General features: G+C 39.4%; 2 protein-coding genes across 2 annotated transcripts; one reads left to right on the top strand and one right to left on the bottom strand.

Annotated features, from left to right (window-relative positions):
• Positions 1 to 5579: 5579 nt before the first annotated feature.
• dnase1 (deoxyribonuclease I) lies at positions 5580 to 9894 on the top strand. The gene is made up of 9 exons (XM_047572103.1): positions 5580 to 5720; positions 6933 to 7071; positions 7260 to 7348; positions 7435 to 7515; positions 8071 to 8186; positions 8330 to 8442; positions 9097 to 9251; positions 9349 to 9442; positions 9690 to 9894. The coding sequence occupies exons 2-9, from the start codon at positions 6934 to 6936 to the stop codon at positions 9735 to 9737; spliced, it is 834 nt and encodes a 277-aa protein (XP_047428059.1). The 5' UTR covers positions 5580 to 5720; position 6933; the 3' UTR covers positions 9738 to 9894.
• A 1133-nt stretch (positions 9895 to 11027) lies between these two features.
• On the bottom strand, positions 11028 to 16166 carry eci1 (enoyl-CoA delta isomerase 1). The gene is made up of 7 exons (XM_047572659.1): positions 16021 to 16166; positions 13669 to 13794; positions 13254 to 13381; positions 13015 to 13161; positions 12771 to 12892; positions 11668 to 11846; positions 11028 to 11426 (listed from the first exon to the last, which is right to left on the bottom strand). Exons 1-7 carry the CDS (start codon positions 16061 to 16063, stop codon positions 11260 to 11262), a joined length of 912 nt encoding a protein of 303 aa, XP_047428615.1. The 5' UTR covers positions 16064 to 16166; the 3' UTR covers positions 11028 to 11259.
• Between the last annotated feature and the right edge of the window lie 453 nt (positions 16167 to 16619).

The following is a 16619-nucleotide window of genomic DNA, read 5'->3' as shown; positions in this document are numbered from 1 at the left end:
TAGTGAAAATGAATTCTGATATAAGAGCCCTGCACTAAGTCTTATCTTCATGAAGGTTCTGGTGTTCAGCCTTTTGTTGTTTCTTTCTTTTTCTTTATTTCTGATCCACAAGACTGACTCTACAAGACCTTCACATTTGCATACAGTATAAACTCATTGCTTTGTTCACAGCAGCAGCGCCGACACATTTCCTTTCATCTATCAGCATAAATGTAGTATGTTTCCAATGTTCTGGGTCGCCTTACCTTCCCCGGCCTACACTCCGTCTCTACGCTCACCCCACACCGGTCCACCAATAAAAGTTCCACTACAGCAAACTTTGAAATAAGGACTTTGAGTATTTGTCCTCAACAGCACATGCACCGAAAACACGTGTCACAATGTAAAGAAAGGTAATATATTTACAAAAAAATGAAGCAAATAAAAAGTGAGTGATTGATGTGCTTTGGGATGAACCACCAAATAATATAATCCTACCTCGAAATACATCGGACACATGACTAAACACTTACCTCCCTAACTAAATAAACCGGAGAGAAGGAAGTAACAGCACTGACAGTCCACCCCTACTACTCAAAGAACACTGACAGAACTGAAACCCAACAAGGAACATAGATCACGTAGATCACGTCAACACGCTGTTGTTTCTTAACAAACACATATAAACGGGAAATGATAGAGAATGTTGTTTCTAACCTGAAGACCACTCTGTCTGGTCCCAAAATAATTATATCAAAAGTCAACGAAAAATCTGAATCCGTCATCACGTTGGTCTAAAAGACTTATTCAGTTTCAAACCTTGGAGGTTTCAAAGGCAGCCTGGCAATTGGTGGGAGCAAACGAAGCTTTTCAACGGACTAATGAGACCAGTTAAAAAAAAGTTTCTGCAAAAAAAAAAAACATCATTTAAGGAACTGGTGCTACGCTTTCTTGGGCTGTGATTCTGGAAAATCAATAATCGCCTGCATCTGTCCTACCGGTTTACTTTGAGAGACGGCTCAAAACAACAACGGCATCAAAATATATAAAAACGTGTTTTTGTTTTGGAGGCATTCGTTTTTAAGTGGAAACTTAGGGCAGGTCTTAATACAAGATGTCAACCAAGTCAACACCTAAACACACCTAAACTACAATTATTGCTTTGTCATTCTTACACACAGACACACACACCTAGAACTGTTGGGTGGTTATTCTCACACACTCGCACACCTACAGTTGTTGGTTTGTTGTTCTGTGAACAGAGCTGTCCATCTGCTTTTAAAGTCGCTGTCCTTGAAGAACCTCTTGCCCTCTATGAGGACTTTCATTTCCACCACGGGGTCATTGTTTCAGTGTTGTTTCTCATTTTCTTTTTAGCTTTTTACCATCCAACACTGCTAGAGACTTGTCTTGATTCTTGTTCTTGAGTGAGTTTATCATCTCCTCAGCACGGTCCTCTCGGTTTGTTTTGGAAGTTGGCCATTTTATATTTGAGGCTTATCTTTCATCCGTAACAGCCGCTGAAAGGTCCCTGCTTTCTCAGAAAAATATGCTTTTTCAGCATCTTCTGCAACATCATTAAGATCCAAGTCACTTGGAACAATTTCTTCAGACAGTTGGCCTGAAAAGAGCTCCTTTAGCGTGATACTGAGCATCGGACTTTTCTCGTGGCCGAAAGGAATGAAGACATTGGGCCAATTGGGTCTGGATGGCGCTGATGGCGCTGAACCTAACCCAACCATCTTACCGGGGGCCCATTGAGTTTTAGTTTATTGGGGATACGATCGAAAAAATTGTACTTATTAAACGTGCCCAAATGTCATTCTGAATTTGGTAAACATTGTTTTCAGTACTATGCACCTGCTACTTGGAACTCCCTGCAGAAAACTTTAAAGGTAAAGGAACTAATCATCCGTGGATCTTTGAAAACCTGTGGGAAAGACCTTGGAGCAGCTGCTTTTCGTACTTGTTCTTATTTTAATGTAAACTCCGAGTCTTAGTCCTCTTGTTTTTTATTTTTTTATCTTCCATGTATTTTATTTGTGTTGTGTGAGTTTCTGTCTGTTCTTAATTGTCCAAACTTTCCTAGGCTGCTGTCTTGGCCAGGCTTCCCTTGGAAAAGAGGTCTTTGTATCTCAATGGGATCAACCTGGTTAAATAAAGGCTAATAATAGTAATATTAACGATGAGCTGAAAAAAATCACATTGTTTTCACTTCGAGGGTGCTGATTGATCCAAATGAAACTGTTGCTAAGGGGAAACAGATCCAGATGGACTGGGGTTGGACCATCCAGTCCCTGGGGCAGAAGATACCGAGGTAGTGAAACAACTCCCCAGAGAGGATGAGATCCGCCCTGGGTATCGTAAAGGCTCTGGATGATGTTGAGGGCAACATCTCTGGAGTGGCAGACTGAGGTGATGGTCCCCATCTTTAAGTCTATGCCAGGGTGCTGGAAAAGAGGGTGTAGTTGAACCTCAGATTGAGGAGGACCTGTAGGGTTTTCGTCCCGGGGATAATAGTATTGAAAAGGTCTTTAACCTTAGGGCTTGATCTTGGTGCAGATCCTGGTGGTAGTAACAAATATTCAGACTTCAAATGGAGAAGGTTCCATGTGAACAGCAGTTGAATATGGGTCAGTTTGTCCTAAGGGTTGGACGAAGACCACTCAAGGGGCGATGGCCTAAGTCGTCCCTGGCCCCATCAAAAGGGAGTCCTGGACAAGCCCCCAGTCCTTGTTATGCCCCGTCTATGGGTGTCTAGGGTGTCTTTTTACCCAAGTCCCAAGTAGCCACCAAAATACAAAGTGTTGCAATATAAAGAAAAGCAATTTATTTACAAAAAAATAAAACTAATTAAAAGTGAGTGATTAATAGCTTTGGGATGGACCACATAAGAACAAAACAGCAAAGCAAAAACTGGCGGACCTTGTGACTACAGTCGTAAGAAAGGGGATATTTTTGGCTCATTGCTGCCTGCGGTTTACTTCTGGGTCTCAGTGTCGTATTATGTCCACAGCTCTTATCAAACTCTTATCACACTCAAAGTCAAAGTAAAAGTTGGCTTTATTGTCACTTTCTTGTCTTTCTTCTCATGTACCAGATATACAAAGCAATTATGAAAACCCTGTTTAGTTCTGGGACTCAAACTCTTATCAAAGCAAAAGTCGGATTTATTGTAAATTTCTTCACCTGTACCCGGCATACAAAGGAATCGAAAGCATTTCTCAGTATCCCACAGTGGAGAGGTAAATCAATCAATCAGTCAAACTTTATTTATAAAGCACCTTCCATACAAATGATGTGCAACACATATACATCAAACAAATACAAAACAAAGCCACAGAGCCCTCTGATCTCTTCATAATAGAATCACTCTTAAATAAATAACTAAACAAATACAGTGTTAATCCAGCGTATGTAAATAAAGCTAAAAAAAGACATTTAAGATTGACTAAAAGATAAGTTAAAAAGGTGGGTCTCGAGTCTCTTTTTAAAAGTATCACAAAATGTGTATCGCAAAATCTTTATTTTATTTATTTTTTTTAAATTTACCCCCACAAATTTAAATGAACATTAACATGAATCCAACATATTTTAGTAAAGGAATAAATGGAGGCAGAAAATGTTCTCTTTCAGTCAGCACAGTGCATGATATATGGCAGTTGCACGGCCACCCTACTGTTGCACACATTTGAATTAAAAAACATTTGAACTTGTGTATTATTTTAAGCTTAAAAATTTAATGCAGAGTCATAATAATATATGTTTCTAAGCACTAGGGACTTTAATATAGAACACATATAGTGGGTAGGGGGTCTCTAGTTAATCTCCCCATTAATTTGGGGGTCCTTGGCCTGAAAAACGTTGAAGGCCCCTGGACCAGATGACAGAAAGTCAGTCTTTAGTTCAAGGAAAATAACTGTTCCTGTGGTCCTTAAAATCATTTCATCTCTGAAAAGCTCAGAGAGTACGATCAAGTTTTTCCTTGCTAACTCCTCTGGAGGTTTCTGGAGGTTTCAGGCCGGTTTTTGTAAAGCGCCTCGAGACAATTTGTATTATTGACGCTATATAAATAAAACTGAATTGAACTGAATTGAACCTAGAAGACTGCCAAGGTTACTCCACTCCTAAGGACTGGTGACAAAACCCAACTAGAGAATTTAAAAAAAAATGTCAGAGAAATGGATTGCACTGCGGTTAACATATCGATTCAATACAATGGGCATAACTCACTCCTTCCAACGCAATTAGGATTATGTAAACACCACTCAGCTGAGACAGCAATTTGTTCTTTTCAAGAGAACATCAAAGGTTTTCTGGATCAAGGCGGTTAGGTAAGAACTGTTTTCTCGGAAAAAAAAAACTTTTGACTAATTAAACCATAACGTTCTCCTTTCAAAACTGTCCCTCTTCAACTTTTGTGATGGCGCACTCAGCTGGATGAGATTGTATCTGTCAAACAGAAAACAGACTGTACACCATACCTCAGCTGCTCAACTGGTGTACCCCAAGGCTCCATTCTCGGACCAATTCTATTCAGTAAATGACCCACCTAAAGTTTGCCCAAACGTTAATCTGTAACTTCATGCTGATGATACAGTACTATATGTCCAAAAACAAAACAAGTACTAGAAGAGTTTAAATATCTTGGAGTGGTCTTTTAAAGCACCTGTTAAAAAAAATCACAAATCACATCATTAAAATTATCAAACTTCTATCATATAAGAACATTTCTTACTTCCAAAACAGCTAAAGTTCACATGCATGCCATGATATTATTGCACATAAATTACTGTTTTACAACCTGGACACACGCAACAGAAAGTACAGTAAAACCTACCAAGTCTCTCTTTAAGAAGGCAGTTAAAATATTAGACAGGAACCTTCTTCACTTTCATTATTGTATATTCCTAAAAAAAAAAAAAAGTGTAATATTCTTGATCTAGACAGCTATTAAATATTCATGGATGTTAATTTATTCAGAGAAAAAACACTGAAGGACAAAGAACGAGAGATCTAACTAGAGGTGACTGTAATGTACCGAGGTGTACAACTACATTCTCCCAAATTGTCTTATCTGTAAGAGGAATACATTCCTTGAATAAGTCACCACCACACATGTGGAACTGAGACAATTACTTAAAAAATAAAAGTAAAAATCTCAAACACTGGTTAACAATAAATCAGACATGTACTCACATAGCCTGAATAGTTTTCTTAATATTATGCATTATGCATAATATTATGATGAGTCGTTGATTCTTCGTCTATTAATGTTTTTTTTTTATTATTATATAATAGTGATAGTCAAATATTTTGTCATAATATTGTCTGTTTAGACACTGTCTGTCCTTTTTGGTTTGTTTTGACTTTGTCTATCTGTGTCTGTTTCTGTAAATGTCTATTGTATGATTGTTGTTTTAAAGTCTTCCCTGATTAGTAAATTCCGGTGATGACTAACGGCATCAGTGTTGATTCATGTGCACTTGGCGTAACTGAATAAACTAACAGTAATAAAATTAAAAAGATAACAATATACCAACGACACACCTCTGCTCTTCACTCCTCCCCAGTCTGATGGAGTCACATGTACCTCCAGGTAAATATAAACCTCGGAGGAGAGACTAGCGGCGGTTCTGTCCAGGAGCTGCAGTGAAGCCTCTGAGGGTTTATACAAGGAAGCCTCTGTGCTTGCTTTACAACAGGTCTTCTTCTTCTTCCCTTCGCCGACACAGAAACAGGTAGATATGCACCTCTGACTTCTTCGTTAGTAGAAAACAACTAAACTGAGCAGAATGAAGCTTTTTAATGGAGTTACTGTAATATAGACGAACTGTTCAGCACAAGATAACAAACCAGTTTGTTGTTTAGGATTACATGAGAATCGTACTTGTAATTGTCACTACATGCATATTTGACAACCTTTGCTCCAACGGGACCATGTAACCAGGGTAACAGTATAATAAATAGAGTTCTACTAGCGGAATTTTTTTTACTCAATAATCTGCGGAGTCTCTGCAAAAAAAGCACCAGATTAATTAAACAGGAAGGTCCTGACGTAAAGTTAGAAAAGAGAAACAAAAAAAAAGAAAAGAAGAAGCCAAGAATAGGGATGACGTTATCAAGCGTGGAGTGGGGCAGGTGTTCTCACTCCCACAGTGCATCTGAGGTAAGAGACTATCAGGGTCACATGACATAAACATAAAATTACCTTTTGCAACTGGAATCATTTGGTTTAAGGTATAGAAAAAGAGATAGAGAAAGATAAAGATAGTTATAGTGATAGAGATAAATCTTTACAAGATAAAGAGCTAATTCTTTTATTATTATTATTATTATTATTTCAATCTTTTTTATTCACATACACACATACAAAGAAAGGAAAAAACAAAAAAAGAGATAAAAACAGATAACAAAATTCAAACCAAAAAAACACAACCAATTAATCACTCAGCAAAGAATAACATTTTAACCACAGATAGCTTAAACTCTAAACCAAAACCACAATTGACATCCCTGTTATTTTATTGGGGTGAGGTAAAGTTTGTGGGTAAATTTAAAACTGGTTTCTTTAATCTTTTTAAAAAACTTATTCTGAAACAGGAGTCAAATAGTTTATGAAAACAAACAGAAAACTGACCACATATAAATAACACAATATGTCAATAAGTAATGAAACGGAAGTGAAATATTAAAATACTGCTATGACTGAACAAAGCAGAGCAGATTTTTGATTCAACGCCCTCATGGTCCACAGGTAAAAACGTCTTCTTCTTTGTCCTCCACTTCTTGGTCTTTCTTCTTTTCCTCTTCTTCTTCCTGAAAGCTGAATATTCATACATGTGTAAACACTATTGTAAAATACTGATAATTTAACATCATCTGCGTACAGTCGAATAAAGCCGTCTTTGAGTAAATAAATAATAATTCACCTCTGACCTCGTTTGGTGCAGGATGCGTTTCATTTGTACTCTGGGTCTCACTCTGACCCTGGTTCATCTGTCAAACTCTCTGCTGCTGGGAGCGTTCAACATCAAGACGTTTGGAGACACCAAAGCCTCCGACTCCACTGTGATGAACATCATCAGCACGGTCGGAACCTCTTCCATCAACTATTTTCTGTCATGTTTTATTTGTTTAAAATGCAAAAGTTTGTGCACCATAACTTCCCTTTAGATATCACAAGATGATTAAGATCCTCTAATCAACTAAATCATTATACCTTTATATGTTATTTGTCCCTATGCTCAGTAAACCTTGGATTATATCTTTGTCTGCAGATCGTCCAACGCTACGATGTCGTTGTGATCCAGGAGGTCCGAGACACCGATCTGTCTGCAACCAAAAAACTCATGGAGCTCGTCAACAAGTTAGACCGACTCAGAACTTTATTTACAACTGTGGTGATTGTTTTTGTTTTTTTTGGTAAACATTTCGTCTTTCATTTTTTTCCAGAGGTTCTTCTCAGTACAGCTACGTCGTCAGTGAACCTCTTGGTCGCAGCACCTACAAGGAGCAATACCTCTTCATCTACAAGTACGTACACTGAGGCAGCAATAGTAAAGCAATAATATACACCGATCAGCCACAAATTTATGACCACTGACAGTAGAAGTGAGTAACGTTGTGACAATTCAGCGTTCTGCTGGGAAACATTTGGACCTGGCATTCATTTGTGTGGATGTAGCACCCACTTAGACCAGACCAGGAACCCCCACCGCCATCCCCAACAGGATGCAACCCCAAAAAACTGTTAAGGAACAGGGGCGGTGCCAGAGAAATTTGATTGTAGGTGCTATGGGTGTGCTCCTAGACATACAGTAGCCCATGTGCACACACATAAACAGTAGTGGCTGCGCAACATTAATATAGTTTTGCAAGTGTTCCACAAGGAGGCACTGATATACTGAACTAAACGGTATAATGGCACTCTGGCAAATCTATTAATAGCACGGCAGTAAGAGATTAAGCTCAAAGGCCGCACCTGTTAATATAAAACCTTGCAGCAATAAATCAGTCTAAAGGAGGAAGCATTTCTTTTAGTTTTCAGCTCTGCTCCACTTACATTCTTCACCATCTTTTCTATTCCAGGATTAGTACTGTGTCCGTGGTCAAAAGCTACACCTACGATGACGGCTGTGAGTCCTGTGGGACGGACACCTTCAACAGGGAACCGTTTGTCGTGATGTTCTCCTCCAAATACAGTGGTGAGGTTTAGAAACGACACTGATGTGCTGCTGATGTTCAGAATGTGTCCATTAGAAGGGTTCAGATTTTTAAAGCCTTTAAAAGACTTACGTGGTGATCAGCGAAGCTACATTCACTCCTCTCTCCCATGTGTTTTTTCCAGTCTTGAATAACTTCACCCTGATCCCCCAGCACACCTCTCCGAGCGTGGCCGTGGAGGAGCTGAGAGCCCTCACTGACGTGGTGGCTGACGTCCGCGCTCGCTGGAACACCAACGTGAATAACAATTATAATAATATTAATCACCTTTATTTCTGGAGCACTTTTCAAACCAACATTACGAACGGTTGAATGAAGGCAAAAAAACTTGCAATTTTTAAAAGCAGTCACTTCAGACAAAGTTAATAAAAAGATCTCAGCCCTCAATCAGCTGACGAGATTTCATACAGCTGTGCATTTAAATATTAAATACACCAACCAGGCATAATATTAAGACCACCTTCCTAATATTGTGTAGGTCTCCCTTGTGCCTACGGGGTGGAGGTGTCTGGTCTGGTCTAGGTGGGTGCTACATGTCTAAGTAAGATCCACATGAATGAATGCCAGGTCCAAAAGTTTCCCAGTAGAACACTGAACTGTCACAAGACTGTCAAAGTTATTCAAGTCTACTGTCTGTGGTCATAATGTTGATCGGTGTATGTTAAGGTATGTGCAGGGGGCTTTCAAAAGTAATTTGTTTCAAATCTTAAGGTTCTAAAACATACTAGGAGCTAAAACCAGAGCGATATGATCATTTCTTCCTGGTTCTGGTTTTCAAAAAATGTATATATGCTGATGACAGCTGGTACTTAGTTGAAGAAAATATATTTAAAAATATATATATATATAAAGAGGTAATAAAGTGGTTGGACCATCGCCTTCTCTCTGCAGAACATCATGCTAATGGGCGACTTCAACGCAGGCTGTAGTTACGTTCAGGGCTCCGACTGGGACCAGATCCCCCTCTTCACCGACAAGAGTTACCAGTGGCTGATCCCCAATGAGGCCGACACCACCGTGACCAGCACTCTCTGCCCTTACGACAGGTACTGAAGGAAACAAACACACACATACATATATACATATACACAGGCACACACACCGACTTTTTTAATTCCACTAAAATCATGTAAAAATCTGCAGGATTGTGGCCACGGCCGACATGATGAAGGGCGTAGTGCAAGGCAGCGCGAGGGTTTACAACTTCATGGCCGACATGAAACTGAGCTCCACTTTGGTAAGAATGATTTAACCCTCCAACACCTGTCTTCCTTCGGTCATTATTGAATTTGTCAAACTGCAAACTAAAAGAGGACAGACTGAGAAATAAGGGTTCCAAGGTATTTCAGCCCATAAATGAAATATTTAAGTTTTTTTTCCTCAAAATGTACAAAAATTATAATAATTCGCTTTAAAACATATGAAGACCTGAAGTAATCCACATCAACACATTGCGCCATAAGTTTTCTCTGTCTCCCTTCCAGGCCTTGGACGTCAGTGACCATTTCCCTGTGGAGGTGAAGCTAAGCTAGACTACAGCAGCAGCCTGGATCATGACTCTGGGACATCCAGGAACCCTGTCCCACCACGGAGTTGTAGATTAGAAGATTAAAAATGAACATATCTGAGAAAATTAAGATGTACGAGACAACCAAAAAAAATAAATAAATCACACAATGCTGAGGATTATCTGGGTTAAAGTTTCATTATAAAGTATTTTTTTCCTACATTTTATGCATCACAAAACAATATCAAGCCCGAACTTTATGGAAGAGTATTAGGGCCACTCATGAGGGGAACAATGATTTCAAAGTGAAAATGATTTTTCATCATGTATTATGATAAAAAAAAAAAAAAAGTTGAAATTTTGAGAAAAAAGTTGAAAAAATATTTTGAGGATAAAGTTGAAATACAATGTTTAGAAAAAAGTTGCAGTTTTAAGAAAAAGGTTGAAATACATTGTTGAGAATAAAAAATGCGACATCGAGAAAAAAGTTGAAATTTCGAGAAAAAACTACAAACTCCACGATTTTTGTCAGGCTTGAAGTTAGCCAACCAGTAAAACATAAGAAAAAGACATTTAGGGGAGACCTAAACTGCAAAACACTGGGCTTAGTCCAGTCACTTTAAAAAATATCTGGATTGACCCCGACACCAATTGGGACATCTCTACTTAAAATTTCTATCTATCTGACACTGGTAGTCATACTAGAGTCACAGATCTATTATATTTTAGTCAGGTAGAGATCTCCGGGGCTGAAAAATTACACCAAAATGCAACAAACTGCAAAAGTGAGTCAAACCCCATTGACTCCCATTGTTAGTTGTTCATTTATTAGTTCATTTTATTCTTTAATCGCTTGCCCTCTGGAGGTACACAAGAGGCTGGAGCCTATCTCAGCTGTCACCTTCATGTTAAAATGTCCAACTTTACAGCAGATTGTAGCCTAGTATTGGTATTATACACAATTATATGAAATTATTCAAAAATATACAAGTACGCATAATCAAGGGCTGCTCTGAATGATGTGTATTCATAGGTTGCTAGTGGTACACCTTGCTCTGAAGCTTATCTAACTTTGATTAGCTTGGAGTTCAACGGAGTCAGACACTGCCAAGATGGCGACGACAGGAGCTACCGCAATGATTTTCAAGACTTTTCATTTACTCTGTGGCTGACGTATAGAAGGTTCCTCTAACTTTACACACTACACAGTGCATGGTTTTAGTATACTGTACTAAGTGTAAGTCTGTTTTAATAATCCCTGAGATACAGTACTGCAAATGAAAGGGACAACCTTGAAAGGAGACCAAGCTGACCATGACGCTTAAATTGTTTATTCAGAAATTTCACACTGAAAAGACGGAAACAACTAATAAATCTGCTCAAGGTAAAAGGCTTCCATTAGGTGGACATAGTCCTGACAATAAAGTATAAGCAGGCACTTGAAGGACCTTTATGTGACAACAATTTCTCTCCCCCCTGAGAGAAACTGTCCAACCCATAGCTATTCACTGTGACTAGACTCAATGGTCCGTGGTTCAGTCTCTCCTCTAAGCCTTTCTCTTTTTGAGCATCTCCAGATACATGCGCAGTGACTTCTGAATGGAGTCCTTGGTGATGAATTTGACAAAGTTTTGGATGTCGGCCTCCCTGTTGGACGTTAGCTTGTCAATGGTTGGCTTCCTCATCATGGACTTGGTTATCTGTCTGGCGTGCTCTGCCAAGTGAAGAGAGGAAAAGTTAAAAGGTTTAGGAACTTCTTGTTCCTCCAGTTATCATTATCTGTGGCTCAATGAGATGTGGAGGGAAGTCAATGACCCTGACTGCACCTCAGTCGACTGGAGCCTTGGTCTTAAGGCAGAAATATGCTTAACACATGCAAATTAATAGTATCATATGAACCGTGACACCAAAGTCCCAATAGAAAACCTTCAGCTGCTATATGATGTTCATTGTACCTGGAATAGCCAACCACTTGGTCATGGTCTGCGCCGCTGTGGTGAGGACCTGGTCTTCAGGCACCAACTTGTCCACCAGTCCGATCTTTAGGGCCTCTGAAGGGTTGTAGAGGAGGCCCAGCTCCAGGGCCAGCTCTGTGGTCCGATGGCCCACCGTGTTCAACATAGTGTCCTTAAACCTGCAGATGGTGGCAGTGATAGTTTACTACAAAGACTACAAGGACACTAGTGTTCCACTAGTAGTTCAAGTGGAATAAAAATGCGTCATTTAACGGAATTGGCCTGATTCCTATTAATATACATTTAGCAGCGGTTTTGCAGTAGTTAAATAAATATGCCAGCGTTTGCCTTGCTAACCGTTTGCTTCTAAAGCTTCTAATATACTCTGCAAGAAGCAAGAAATCTGCACTTGTTCTTTGGGCTACGAGACAAGAACCAAGTCTGTTCTGGCCAGGCCATTTATGCATTTTATAAGTCTTTATAAGCCCCTCCCACTGCAGCGTACCTCATGCGCCCTAAGCATTGTGGGAGATGAGAGTCTCTTATTTCATCGGTCATTTAGCATGCACTGACACTACCCGATCACTACACAGGAGAAATTAGCAGTCATGCTGCAAATATTAGCATCTGGGAGCTCACAGAGTGGCCGCTAGCATTTCCTCCTTTCAGCATTGACCACACCCACTTCCAATTTCCGCCACGGACACAACATGAGAACGTATGAATCCCTAAATGTCAACACTTGCCTAGTAGCAATATCCTCTTTAAGTACCAATCAAATGCAACACATTTTGTGTGCATGGCTTCCTACATTCGCAGTTCTGTTTGAAGGCAGCAATAGTGTTACTTAAGCAAATTAGCAAAACACAAATGGCCAAATATGTTTTTGGACGCCAACGCAGAAACGGCACGGCTCCATCTTCATTGTGCTTTGGGGCTTGTGAACACATAAATCTTACCAGGTGTAAATAGTTAGGTTGGAATCTCTAACCTGAGTGATTCAAGCTGGATTGAGGACACAAATAAAATGCACTCAAACACACACATGGAAACATGAACAAACAACCACAGTGACAGGTTTTGTAAAACTCAGACTTTCTTACCAAAAAGGTGCTACAATGCCGAGCTGCGTCTCGTTAAGGCCGATGCTGTAACGAGGGTTATCGGCCATTATCCTGTAGTCACACGTCATGGACATGAGACATCCACCTGCAGGACTGGAGCCCTGTGGAGGTAAGGATGACGCTTATTTCTTATTTCTTTTCTGCACTGCCCTCCTGTGTGACATGGGGGACACAGTGGAGGTAACGTGAGGGCATATATATGTAAATATATGTATATACGTACATTGATTGCAGCTATAGTGACCATGTTGGAGCTGTAGAGTTTGAGCCACATCTCCTGCACAGCTTTCCAGAACTCCCCGCAGCTCTCTGGACTCTTTCCGTACATTTCCAAGATGTCCAGCCCGGCTGAGAACACCTTGGGCTGGCTCTGGGTCGAAGAAACACGTTCAAGACTAAATTATGACAGATTCCAGTGGAAATCTGAACAGACTTGTGAGGTTTTTAATACAAACACCGTACGGAGGTGATGATCAGGCCTCGGCAGCTCTTATCCATCTCCAGCTTCTCCACACCGATGCACAGCTCGGTGAGGAAATCCAAGCTGAGGCTGTTGACTGGAGGACTCTGCATGTGCATCACTGCCACGCCTACAGAAAGACGGAGAAGATGATCTTTAAGCTTAATACATTTACAGCCTGGTACAAAAACAGGTTTGGGTCTCAACATTATATCAAGGCTTAAAGCTATGCAATATTGAAGGCGTGTCCACTGTTAATGAGCCACAGATCAACAGCTGTCTGCTTAGATTAATACATATTGTTGGTTTGCCTGAGGCCCATTCATGTCCTGGTTGGTTACTCTTCTTAGGCGTCATGCCATGTTTCATTAACAGAAAATGTGTTGGTGAGGATGATGATTCTGGGGAAACATTCACCTGTACTTTGGTCAAAATCCACTTTGATCTTAGGCGAGGTGGAGTTGTTCCTCCGCTGTGCAACGAGGACGGGAGAAACGCACACTCTGCCATGACTGCTGCAGGACGACAGCTGGGAAAGAAGACCTGAAAGACAACACGAGGACACGCATTGGACAGGGAGACACTCGTTGCTCTTTCAGAGGACATCAATCTTGAATAGTCTCATCCCAAGTGTCCCACTGTTTAGATGTGAACAATAACCTCCTGAGACCCTGTGTCCTCATATGGTGACGTTAAGGTTTTATTGCAACTTATTCTGCTTCATTTAAACCCCTTGTCCTCGTTAGTGGACACTTTAGTCTGTGGACGAGGTAGAAAACATCACTGAATTTTACTTTTTTTGGATGAAACATATTTATTCTTCTTAACGTTTCTAGTTTGAAATGATTCGCAAATTTAACATATTTTATCAATAGCAATGACCTACAATGTTGCTAATTATCAAGTCCACGTTTGAGGACGTTGGGACTTCATTGTTCTGTCTTTGCTCAGCCAGGTTCCGGTGTTAAAATAAACTGTTTTATATTTTTTTACACACTGGGCGACTTCATTATAATATAAATAATGAAATAATCCCAGTGTCCACATATGAGGACAAGTTTGTTTTTTTCCCCCCCAAAAAATTACTACTTCCTGTTCAAAGTTAGCAGGTCCTACTAATTCCAAATACCGTGAAGAAATGAAAAACGCAGAACAAATAAAAGCTCGGGTCTCAGGAGGTTAAGGACCCTCTACGAAACAGGAGTGGTTTTTCTTTAACCAACAGTCTTTTAATTGCTACCCCAACATAATAGAGAAATGGAAAGAAATACAACTACATGCCTTGAACAAACATGTCAAACTCCCCACCCCCTGTCCTTTCAGGTTTTCCAGTTTTTGGTTGGGTTTCAGCTTTGTGAGTTCGTTGTATAGGAAAAAGTAAAACAAGCTTATCTGGTGAAAATCGCGTTTTTGATGTTTTTATTGTCTATGTCATTTTTCTCTAAAGGGGCTCCACAGGAGTTTCAAGTCATTTGCTGCGTTTCCATTACCTTTAGAAATGGGCAAAATCCACATATCGCAATAAAAAACTGCTAAAAGTTTGAAGAACTTATCAATTATCTAAAGCTAAAACACTTATGCTTTCATGAGGTGGTTTTTCCTCTTACTGCAAAAGTACAATGCCAACACAATCCTCACAATTCCCTGTCACCGGAGATGACGCAGAGGGTCATGTGACCAGTTAATTTGATAACGGGATATATAATTTCAGAAGTATCGCTTTTTGTTTGCGAAAAATTGTAATGATAACGCAGCTAGAGATGAAGAAATGAAACATTATAAATGAAAATACTAAAAAGGGAAAAAAGCACAGAAATTGCTGAATATTCATTAGCAGCCTTTTAAAAAACATTTTGTACTTGTAGCTGTTAACTGAGCAAATTAAGAATGTATTGAGATTATTGAATATGAGACGGCAACATAAAAAAAATACATATCGTCAAGTTTAGGCTAAATTTCATCTTAAGATTCACCTTCACAATGTGGAGTTTAATTAGTGTTTCATTAATAATGATTGGTGTCTTTATTTACATTTATTAGTGTATACATTTGTCTTTATACATTTATAATGTGACCTTTAAGCGGGTTTCTAAAATAAATGAACAACTTGCAGGAGCTCTTGTTCCAGAATAGGTATCGTCTGTCAGTGTCACCCACAGTCAGCACTAAGAAGCAACTTTTATTAAAAACAGCAGCAGTTACAATATTCTACAAATTTTATCAGAAGTTATGACAATAAAGAAGATATTTCTCATAATTTAATTTATTAAAATATGACATTGTGTTGTTGATGCTGTAGAAATGCCTCGAAATAAAAACCAGAACGAATGTGCAGGTGGTTTCAATATGGCCACATTTTGTTGGTTGTTTTGAGATTTCTATTTTTTTTTTTTTTAAATATCTTACAAAACAATCAGTAACCACCAAATCACGGACAGAGGTTTTTAGTTTGACAGAAGCGTTTATTCATTATCACTTGGCTCTTAATTAACATGTTAAGCTGTGACAATGAGTACAGTTATCGGCCCAAAAGCTTGACACAAACTTAAACGATAAGCAGCATAATTAAACTAAATATTTATCGACGTGAAAACCAATAAAAACGCCGATTTTGCGGCAGGTTACAGGCGGTGGTGTCCTGCGACCTTTGCTCCAGTTTGTGCAGCGCACAGCAAACAACAGGAGAGCAAGTTAGGAAATTAGTAAAACACAACGATGCATACGATTAAAACTATCTCCACGATGTCACATGAAGTGGCAAAGTCGTACCTGAAAAGGCGGACTTGCTCCTCAAAGCGGCTCTTAAAGTCATTTTCGACGAGGACTTGAGAGAGAAGCTGCAGAGTCTTCCTCCTCCTCTTCTTCTTCTTCTTCCTCTTTTTATGTTTTATGGTTCGTTACCGCCACCTTCTGAACTGGAGTGTGAACAGGAATATATTTTCTATATTTCCATTTTTAGAATATTTGAATGCTGATTTTTTTCATCATGCACTTAGAGAAAAAAAAAAACGAAATACAATATCGAGAAAAAATATATTCAGTGGTGGAGTTTACATGGAGATTTTTTCCTTATTTCGATTGAAGGTATCAGGTCAACTATGTATGTTTACAACTCCACTGTTAATGGAAGAGGGTAACCTTACGTCACTGGTAAGGCCACGCCCCCTTACGGGTGAAACCAAAGGGGAAGTTGCTGCGTTGTCTATTGTTCTTTGAACACCTTTAAAGATAAAACTCTAAGATTTTCTCACTTCTCCTCAACAGAGAGGGACAAAAACATATGTATGGCTTCAGGCCAAAAAACAGATGGACCCTGATAGTTGATGAGTACGTGTGCGGCAAACACTTAATCATGATGACGCTAACGT

Source organism: Mugil cephalus, chromosome 20 (assembly GCF_022458985.1).
Source record: "Mugil cephalus isolate CIBA_MC_2020 chromosome 20, CIBA_Mcephalus_1.1, whole genome shotgun sequence".
NCBI lineage: Eukaryota > Metazoa > Chordata > Actinopteri > Mugiliformes > Mugilidae > Mugil > Mugil cephalus.
This window is presented reverse-complemented; position numbering and strand designations above follow the sequence as displayed.

What these genes read in the sequence shown, in the direction of transcription:
- dnase1 (XM_047572103.1), top strand. Translation starts at nt 6,934, where the DNA reads ATGCGTTTCATTTGTACTCTGGGTCTCACTCTGACCCTGGTTCATCTG. An exon ending in CAATACCTCTTCATCTACAA is followed by an intron (nt 7,516 to 8,070) that starts GTACGTACACTG and finishes TTTCTATTCCAG; the next exon opens with GATTAGTACTGTGTCCGTGG. An exon ending in ACTCTCTGCCCTTACGACAG is followed by an intron (nt 9,252 to 9,348) that starts GTACTGAAGGAA and finishes AAAAATCTGCAG; the next exon opens with GATTGTGGCCACGGCCGACA.
- eci1 (XM_047572659.1), bottom strand. Translation starts at nt 16,063, where the DNA reads ATGACTTTAAGAGCCGCTTTGAGGAGCAAGTCCGCCTTTTCAG. An exon ending in GAGCAAGTCCGCCTTTTCAG is followed by an intron (nt 13,795 to 16,020) that starts GTACGACTTTGC and finishes GTTGTCTTTCAG; the next exon opens with GTCTTCTTTCCCAGCTGTCG. An exon ending in GAGGCCTGATCATCACCTCC is followed by an intron (nt 13,162 to 13,253) that starts GTACGGTGTTTG and finishes TCTTCGACCCAG; the next exon opens with AGCCAGCCCAAGGTGTTCTC.